Source organism: Staurois parvus, unplaced genomic scaffold (assembly GCF_062004578.1).
Source record: "Staurois parvus isolate SC_StPar_1 unplaced genomic scaffold, SC_StPar_1.0 ptg000218l, whole genome shotgun sequence".
In the NCBI taxonomy this organism is placed as follows: domain Eukaryota; kingdom Metazoa; phylum Chordata; class Amphibia; order Anura; family Ranidae; genus Staurois; species Staurois parvus.
Genome location: NW_028318014.1, coordinates 4,448,833 through 4,459,469, shown reverse-complemented (window position 1 = coordinate 4,459,469; position 10,637 = coordinate 4,448,833). Strand labels below are relative to the sequence as shown.

The window sequence follows — 10,637 nt, the reverse complement described above, 5'->3', positions numbered from 1 at the left end:
CAGCATAAATCCTCCACACCAGGGACCAGCTCGATTTCCCCTTTCTATATAGCTCTATTCAGTATGACCAGCTCACAGGTCATCCATAAAGAGAAAGAACCTCTATAGTGTGATACCGTTTATTAAGCAGTAAACACAGATACAACCATAACACTCACATTGTTGATCTTCTTGTGCATAGCCTATAGAACCTCATGTATGGGTGTACTTGCATGGGTTCACCCGAGAGTCCAAAGATGGCGTCCGCGCCGGAAATGGCGTCACCTACGCGTTGCGTCACTGCTCACGTGACTTCATCAGGGACCCTTTTGGGGAAGTTTTGATTGTTTGTATTGTTTGTTTCACCATTTGGCACATTATCATTTGTATAGAGAGCACTACACCCTATGTTTATGTGTTTGGTTTTTCACTTTGAGGTAATAAGGTGCAGGTGTTAGCAGCCTATTAAGGGTATCAACTTGAGCACAAGAGGTTTCTCTGTTTGCTATTGGTACATCCAGAATATAATGTTAATTTATTAATAATACTACCATATCATTTTATGGGGGGTTTTTTTCAACAAAAATGCTACTAAACCTTGTTTGTGACCCTTTGCATTCTGAATAAGAGAAGTATTGTATGTATTATTCAGAAACGTAAAAAAAATGTAAGCAGTTAAATATTTTAAAAACGGTTTAGAGTGCTGTCAGTCGAACATCAATTATTTAATTTTACAATACTTGTCAGAAAAACTGCTGAGCAATTTCATGACAATCAGAATAGGGAAGTAATATTTATATATACCGGTAAATTAAATATTAAAAACACTTAGAATCTAAATAGGCCCATACCTTTATAAAGAACATGAAAAAAAATAATTTTTTAAACATTTTCTTTCATTTTTTTTTCTTTATATAACCCAAATAATTTTTATTCTGGGATGTGAAAACCATATATTCTGTACCTCTTTTGTAAACAGTATTACTGTTTTAAGTATTTATTTTTCATTAAAAACTGTTAAATAAAGTTTACCTTCTTGTTTTATCGCTGTATTCTCTTAAATATAATGTTAAAAACACACACTAAGATTGCTGCTTCCACACTATATTATGCTTATTAGACAAATTATAACATCACATCACATACAGGTTTTATTATTGTTGGAACATGCCATTTTAAAAGAAAAACTTTATTTAGTGAAATGTATAATTTCTCTGTAAAACAATTTTATTGATAAAAATATGACTAGAATATGGAAGTACTTACTAAAATGTTATCATTTACAACAGTTCAAAACAAACATCATTTTTGTTTTTTCTCATCAAGGTGTACAGTTTAAAATATGTGTTTTTCAGCCAATTATTTCTTCTGAAAGCTATTTTTTTTCACCACATCAGTTTCAAATGCAGTCTACAAAAATAAACTTTGCCAGTAGGTGGTATGCATATCGTTGCCCCATATTACCACATTAACATTTTTTAAAAGATATATTTACGTATTAAAATAACTTATTTTACGCATGCTAAGCACGTAACTGTGTAAACCAAAGCTCAAAGAGCATGATTAAAATATATATGCTATCCTTGGTTATTTTGAAATAAATAATAAATTATTAAAACAATACAGTTTGATTCTAATCTAGTGATACAAAGTATCATATCATATAAAATAGTGCTTTATATATGAATCATTTAACTTTGTAGTGCTATTAAATACATTGGTTTTTAATCATTTTTAGCCTAGCGGCTTATCTATTATATATGAATTATTTCTTTTTGTAATTTTTAATTTGTTAATATTAAGTACTTCCTGGAGATGTGACCATGTAAATGTTTAAAATATGAAAATAAAATGGCAAATTTAGTGCTAGAAATATATTGCATAATATAATTTATATTATAACATTTTGAAACATAGCATTATAGTTTAATAAAGCAATAATGACAGATATTATAAGATGGCAAACCTAAAGATCTTCTACAATAGCTTTTTTTTACATTTCAAGTAAATGAATAATCATTTAATGGATTGCAAAATACTTTACCAATGCTATTCACCCCCTTCACACGACGAAATATTTTAAAATGAAAAAAAAATATTTTAAAATGAAAAAGAGTTGAGTCTCCTAAGAAACAATATATACTGTATTGCTATATATATATATATATATATATATATATATATATATATATATATATATATATATATACACACACATACACTCACACTCTAAAGCAGTGGTCTCCAAACTGCGGCCCAGGGGCCGGATGCGGCTCTTTGCTTGCCTTTATCCGGCCCTTGGGACACTATTCTTTCCACTGATATGAGACACAATTCTGCCAACTGGATCAACAATGGGGCGCCATATCTCCCACTGATACCAACAATGGAACACTAGTCCTCCCACTGACACCAATGATGGGGCACTCTTCCTCCCACTGATACCAATTATGGGGCACAATTCCTCTCCTTTATACCAAATGTGGCAATGTTTACTACCACTGATTCCAGGAAAGTTTCCACTCCCTCTGGCTACAGTTTGACCCCCTAAATTCTGAAGGACAATAAACTGGCCCTTTGTTTAGAACGTTTGGAGACCCCTGCTCTAAAGGATTCTCTAGTTAATTAGAAAGAACAACATTTTTATATTGCCAATGAAAAAGGAGAAAAAAATATTGTAGACCAAACAAAGCAGTGCAAATGCTTTCTTGCCGATTATTTGTAATTACCTATAAGGAGGGTGAAAGTAAACACTGCATTTCTAATACTTTTTTAAACACATCTTATTCCTGTCTTTTAAGATTAGCTACTAGCTGATATATTGTTTACAGTTTGTTTAGGGCAAGCAATGCAAAAGTTGCACTAAAAAGGCTGTAGCTATTAGTGATATTATTTCAATGAACATTTATTGTTACAACTCACAAAAGTAAAAGTGAACCTAAAATCTAAAAGTAAACATTAAGCATCAGTGGTGGTCCCGAAACAGAGCCAAAAATTCAATACTTTCCAAAGATGGTTGTATAAAAGTATGCATTGTTTACTTTTAGACTTTAGGTATAATGCAGGCCATACATGGGTCAAATTCCGAACGAGTTTTCATCCAAAAATCGAAAACGTCGTTCGCTCGGTAATCCGATGGTACCATCAATGATTTCGAAAATCGGCTGACCGAGTCATATAGTTCACCCCATATAACAGGCGAAACTTCTGTTCCTTCCAGGTCATGGCCCATGTGCATATTCCTTTCGGAAAAATGATCGTACGATTTGACCATCATTGAGTTGAAAATCAGTCGTTTTCCACGAATTTTCCAACAATTTTCCAAAGGGGAGGAACCACAAAAATCGGATGGTGCCATTGACCCACTAAAAGAGCGAAAATCGGTCACATTTTGACCCATATATGGCCGACATTACTCCTCTTTATATTGGGCAAGCAAAGGACAATTTTAAAGTGGACTGGCAAGCATAGACATAATCCACCAACAACTATCCCTTGTATGTGGTGCAGGTGACTTAAGATAGATAGCCAAGGGGTCACATTTCTGGATTTCTCATATGTGGTTATACCAGTATAAAAAGGCTACCTCAATCTATGCCTGAGCCTTACTAGGTAGCCATGCCGTATGGTATATGGTCACCTCCAATTCAAACAGAATGTTACAATGGAATCTTGTGCAAAAATATCATACCTATTGAAAATGTAGTCAAATGAGCTGGATATGATTGTACTCTGCATTGGTTAACCATATGATTCTCTTAGTACTTCAACACAATCAGTAGAATCTTTCTTCCTAACCGATGACTTCTAATTGCCAAAACATTCCTAACTGCCAGTGCCATAAGTTGTGACATTATAGGATGCACCATATGTAGATACCTGCATAATAATTTGGTATTCTGCAGTTTAGATTTCTGAAGCAGATGTGAGTCATGATTTGCAGATCCGCATGAACGGCATACAGCCACGATGATTCATGGTTAACCCACACAAAATGTATATTGCAAACAATATAGAGACACATGGTTCATATCTGCACTTTCAGATTCATTTATGTGCAAATGAACGCTTTGGTGAATCGCATTTTGATGTTTGGCCTATATAGCAGCAATCTGTTTTACTGTAACCTGCGTGGTGTCTGCTTATTTGAGTTGTCACCTAGTGCTAAACTATAGATCTTGTGGATTTAAGGAAGAGATCACACCAAGGTTCATTCTGCTGCTTTCTAACTCAGCATTTAATTGTGGAGGGCAACTACTAAACCACAAGAAAGTAGTCACAGTGATGGCAACTGTTACTGTTTGTACACGTCTTCAAGTGATACTAAACCTAAAAACGTTTTTTTGCCTTAATGAACTGCTTACATTCTGGTAAAAAAAAAACATTTTTAGTTTCCATGTGCTCCCTCTTCCCTGTGTGAAGGGAAAGAGAGGGGAGAATAAATCCAGTGCTCTGCATGCATCTCTTCTCCCATCGCTTCCTCTTCACACAGAGACCCAAACAGCAGCAGGAGCCATTGGCTCTTGCAGCTGTCAATCAAATGTGGTGAAGAGGAAGTGGGGGGCAGGGATAACTCCTGCTGGGTGTGTCTATGGAGCGCGGCTCCATAGACACACAGGTCAGGAGCAAGCACGCAGCGTGTGTCCCCAAGCAAATGGGACACACAAAGAAGAGGAGGAGCCAGGATTGCCGGCAGTGGACCCAAGAAGCGGAAGATCATGGCCGCTCTGTGCAATACTTTGTTTTAACTGTATAACATGTTTGTTATTTAAATTACAAAAACAATCTGCCTTTAGTAACACTTTAATTGCCCTGACTTTCCAAACCAGACAGTGCATCAGTGTCTATAAACAGTTCCCTTCAGTTTTTATGGCACTGAGATAATTACAATTTAATCAGTGGCTTAAAAAAAAACACAGCACTGGCTCTATCTCACAATAGTCACTTCACACACACAGCTTTGATATGCTGCTAATTTCATTGACTATATATAAGTTTGCTTACACATCTTTTTTCCAGCTGGAGCATTTCCTAACATATAGCGTATTCACAAAATTCATATTTGGCATTTTCAGAGAATTGTATGGAAATCTGGGGTTATGGAGATCAAAATTTAGATTGGATGGAGGCATGTTTCCAACTTTATGATAAATTTAATCCTATGAATCCTTGTCTACAATATTCAGGAGAGCTTGCAATAATCGATCATCTCTATGCTTATAGGGTCTTCTATTATAGAATCGGTCAATATAGTCATTGTATAGATTGTTCCCCTTGTCTTGTGTACCTGACTGCTTGTAAAGTTTTTGCAGAGCATGATAATAATGGGTCTTAGGAATATTAGCATGTTCCTCTGCAAATGCAGCACCTTCTCTGTCAAAAGCATTCTTCAGAAGATGTAGCATGGCTTTTGATTTCACAGGATCCTCCATTTCATAATTTTCATCATTTTCTGTAGGTTTCTCTGTCACTAATTGATCATTGGAAGATTCCTGTAATGTTAAAAGACATGGTCAGTATTCATGCTGTGATGATAGCCAACTGAACATCACAATATTATGCAGTTAAGAAACCCAAACCCTCCTTATAAATATAAATCTGGGATATCTAGTGTAAACAGCATTATTGTTCCCATGACAGGAACATTTTTTACATGGAGAGATTCCAAAATGTATAACTCTTCTTCTCATTCTAGATGCCAGAACACATTTCTTGTGTTTACCTGGGTAGAAAATTTTAACTGTGTATGTGGAACATTTCTAAGAGTCTTTCTTTACAGGAGTCACAGATAATCCCCATAATGAAAGTACACATATTCGACACATTGCAGGGATTGTTTTCGACGGCTCTGCAAACGCTGAGAAATTTGCCCAGTGATGTATATACAACCCCAATTCCAAAAAAGTTGGAATGCTGTGTAAAATCTACCTAAAAACAAAATGCAATGACTTGCAAATCTCATAAACCCATATTTTATTCACAATAAACATATCAGACATACCAAATGTTTATACTGAGAAAACATTTTAAGAAAAAATAGGTCATTTTGTAATTGATAGCAGTAAAATGTCTCAATAAATTTGGGACAAGGCAACAAAAAGCTGGCAAAGTAAGTGGTACTAACAATGAAGAGCTGGAAGAACAATTTTCAGCTAATTAGGTTAATTTGCAACAGGTCAGTAACATGACTGGGTATAAAAGGAGCATCTTAGAGAGTCAATGGGATTGAGTTACTAAAACTGGAGAGTGAAAAATCTGGTGCAGTTGTGCAAGATAGCCAATCAGTGTCTAACTTCAGTTTGTTCAGTTAAGCTGAGACAATAAAACCTGGAAGCTGACTGGTTTCTTTGCAGAGCTGCACCAGATTTTTCAGTCTCAAGTTTTAGAAAATCAACCCCAGAGTGTCTGAGAAGTAAAGATGGGTAGAGGTTCACCAATCTGTTGCTTGTAGAACAGTTTCAGAATGTTCCTCAATGTAAAATTGCAAAGACTTTAAATATATTATCATTTACAGTACCTAATATCAAAAGATTCAGAGAATCTGGAGACATTTCTGTGCACAAAGGAAAAGGCCAAAACACAATATTGAATGCCCATGATTTTCAAGCCCTCAAACAGCACTGCATTAAAAACAGGCATGATCCTGTGGTGGACATCACTGCATGGGCTCAGGAATACTTACCAAAAATCACTGTATATGAACACAGTTTACAGTGCCATCCAAAAATGCAAGTTACAGCTCTATTATGCAAAGAAGAAGCCATATCTGAACATGATCCAGAAATGTCACCATTTTCCCTGGGCAATAGCTCATTTAAAATGGTCTGTTGCAAAGTGGAAAACTGTTTTGCAGTCAGACAAATTAAAATTTGACATTAATTTTGGCAACCATGGGTGCAGCGTTCTCCAGACTAAAGAGGAGAGTCAAAAAGTCAAAAGACTGCATCTCTGATGGCCCGGGGGTGCATTAGTATGGGTGGGCTGGGCAGCTTGTACACTTAGAAAGGCAGGAATCAATGCTAAAAGATATATACAAGTTTTAGAGAAGCATTTGCTCCTATCCAGATAATGTCCTTTTCAGGGAAGGCCTTGCATATTACAGCAGGACAATGCTAAACCGCAAACTGCATTCATGACAACAGCTTTTTTGACAATGGCTTTTTAGTAGAAGATTCCAGGTGCTTAACTGGCCTGCCTGCAGTCTAGACCTTTCACCAACTGAAAATATTTGGTGCATGTTGAAACAAAAAAATCCAACAAAGAAGACCCAGGACTGTTGAGCAGTTAGAATCCAATATCAGGCAAAATAGGACAGCATTCCTCTCACAAAACTCCAGCAACTGGTCTCCTCAGTTCCTAGATGTTTACAGAATGTTGCTAAAAGAATAGGGGATGCTACGCCATGGTAAACATGGTCCTGTCCCAACTTTTCTTAAATGTGTTGCTGCCATCAATTTTAAAATTACCTTTTTTTCTCAAAATGGTAAATTTTCTCAGTTTTAAACATTTTCTATGTTTTCTATTATCTTTTGTGAAGAAAATATGGGTATATGAGATTTTAATATCATTGCATTCTGTTCTGTTTTTATGCAGATTTCACACAACTTTTTTGGAATTGGGGTTGTATATATAAACCTGCATCCAGGTTATCAAAGATGAAACAGTAATATTTAGGATCAGATAATAACACAGCTGTAGTTACAGAAGGTGGTTGTAAAAAATTAAATACAATGATACATTCTAAATTTGATGACAGATTTTTGAGTAAAAGTGGTCATAGAACTCAGAGGACAGACAAACGTGCAGACAGGATCCAGTCATAGGAAAGGACTTTCTGAGCACTTTTATGCTTAAAGTATATCTAATAGACATGTGCGTTTCATTACGAATAGATTTTCAGATGAAAATTTGATTTTCTGAGATTCAGATGCATACAAATCTCCGAATGGACATAGTAATGAATGTCAATGAATCCAAAAAAAGTTATAACAAAATGAACCAATGCATTTGTCTCATTTGAATGACATCACATGATGCTATAGTAGTTCAGGCCAACGGGGAAATTAATTACATTTTCAAATTTGTTTGATCACTCAGATTCATGGAAATTTGTGATTTAAATTGAATTTGTAATTGTCACAATCAGTCAGTTCAGTTCGACAGTCTAATGCAATTCTTAAGTTTGAAAAATTTGGGACTGCCAAATTTTACATTATTTATTCAATTGCGTCCGAAATGATAGAATCCTTCTGCATAGTTTTGATACATGAATAATGAATCTACCCAGAATATTGGAACTGAAAACTAATATAGAGCAATCTTCCAAAAATAATTGCAAACATTTTTCGAATCCACTGGCACCACCGAATATATGAAACAAATGCGGAAGATACAACATTTTCAAAAACGAATCGGATCCACAATATATGACGAGAAGAAAATCTTCAATGAACTAATGCATCCAAAACTAAACAAAACTGTACATGTATAATAACTAAAGGCATAATGTTTTTTTTTAGTTTGGATGGAGTAGATAGGGATTAGAACATCTCTCAGGTTGTTATTGCTGTCTGTGCCCCTGTTAGTGAGATTCACCCTCTCTATTTGTCATATTTACTGTTGTCTTTAAAGTGAAAGAAAATCCCCAATTTTAGGTTGTTCCCAGAACAGCAATAGAAGGGAAATCTTCCAATGGTGACACTGGTTCTGGTGACAACTAGTGATTCCCTCACTTTTAAGGGATTTCCTCTCACTTCCTGTTTTAGCTATGCCACAGCAAATGAAGGGAAAGATCCCCATTAGGACAGGAATTAGGATTAGGAAAAACTGACAGGGGTTATAACCCTCCCTTACTCTATCCCCAAAAAAGTTTTAGTTCTATTTTAAACATGCATGTTTGGGATGTCTGAGCACTACTTGTTTAAGCTATAGAGATAGAAATGAATTGAGAGGATGCCCTGAATGCCAGGATACAAGTGAGTTAACAAACGTAATTGAACAAGGGTTTTGAACCAGTCTGATTAATCCTTCCCCAAGTTCAGTTGGTAAGGTGTTATCTGCCAAAGATATGTAATTAAAAAATGTTCATCTTATGTCAGTGGACAGATTAAAGCAGTGGAAACTGCACTAATACACAAAGTGAGTGACCCATAGAAAGGAATAAAGCAGATTTTAGTTAGGTTAGGGAAAGAAGATTTCAGATTTGATCAGCTTCAGGTTTTATTGTCAAAGCCAAATTGAACAAGCTGAAGTTAGAAGCTGATTGGCCACCATGCACAGCTGCACCAGATTCTGAGTGCACCATTTTTAGTAAATCTCCACCACAGTCTTATTCAGTAACCCAGTGCAAAGAACAATGAAAAGGTCCAAGGTTTATTTACTTAGAGCAACTTAACAGAAATATGATTTTTTTATATACCTTAGTTGGGAAGAATTTGCTGCAGAAGTTGCTGCTATAGATCTTTTCATGGGGCCTTGTTAACACTGGTTAATCATAAGCATTGAACATTTACTGAAGCTGCCTGTGTTCTTCCAATCTGTTCTTGCCATATTTACAATTGTCTCTTGCAGTTTTGAACCTCATTTGACACTTCTGGGAGTGACAGAAGCTCTCTCTTTCTCAGCTTGTAGCTTGATCACCCTGCCTTCCCCACCTATTTCACTTGGACTATGGCAGCTGCATGGGTAATCTTGCACACAATTGTGCTTGGGAGAAAACAAAGACTTCCGCCTAATTTACTCAGTGCCAGTCTTGTGACTACCAGCATTCAAATGACTGTGTTGTTAACAATCCAATCAATCAATTCCCTTCCCACCAAGTCTTCACTTTTTAATAGGTGTGCTGTTGTGACAGACAGCCACTTTGCATATCAGTAGAGAGGATTTTTTTTATAAAAAAAGAAGACAACAGTTCATACGAAAATAAGAATGTGATTGTATTCTCTAGATCAGCCTTTCTCAATGTTTTTAACATAGAGGAACCCTTGAATTAACTTTCTGGGCTGAGGGCCCCCTGCTGTTAATTACTATATCAAAAGTCTGCAGAACTCTAGTGTGATGGTCACTTAGAAGAATGCTCTTTACATTTGTAGTTGTTGGGAAGAATCCCCCACCTACAGAGAGCTAAAAAGATAATTGTTCATAGTGGTTACTCATCTGAAAGGTAGAACCTGCTCATTGCTCAAGGAACCCCTAGCAGCCTCTGGAGGAACCCTGGTTGAGAAAGGCTGCTCCAGACACTCTAGTGAACATAATGGTACACAATAGTGAGATTACATACCTTATCAACGTTTGTAATCTTTTCCACACCTCTTCGGTCATTCTGAACCACATTGTAAGAAGTATATACTCTGGGATTTGTCATGTGGTCTGGACTGGTAGATGTTCCATGTAGAATCAGCTTCCAGTTAACTATTCTTCCTTCGTTTTCCAATCGTTTAGACTGAATAACAGAAAATTGAAAAGTACATGATTTACAGGAACACTTGGGTTAGGAAATATATGGCTATTTTGTAAAGATAAAGACTAAAGAAGGGTGAAACTACTTTTAAAAGTGTATATATCCAGGGCTACCAAAGAACTTTGGAAATGTACTTATGGCCCTTGTCTTTTCTTTTCCATTACTTTCGGAACCACCAAAGCACATGCTGCTTTGTTTG

General features: G+C 36.0%; 1 protein-coding gene across 1 annotated transcript in view; it reads right to left on the bottom strand.

Annotated features, from left to right (window-relative positions):
- Positions 1–1,067: 1,067 nt before the first annotated feature.
- The window catches only part of PCSK1 (proprotein convertase subtilisin/kexin type 1), an 84,417-nt gene continuing 74,847 nt past the window's right edge, over positions 1,068–10,637 (bottom strand). Inside the window, exons 13-14 of the mRNA XM_089679137.1 lie at positions 10,259–10,420; positions 1,068–5,471 (exon numbers count right to left, since the gene is read on the bottom strand). Of these exons, the coding sequence (XP_089535263.1) occupies positions 5,139–5,471; positions 10,259–10,420 (495 nt within the window). The 3' untranslated portion in view covers positions 1,068–5,138. The remainder of the gene's footprint in view (positions 5,472–10,258; positions 10,421–10,637) is intronic.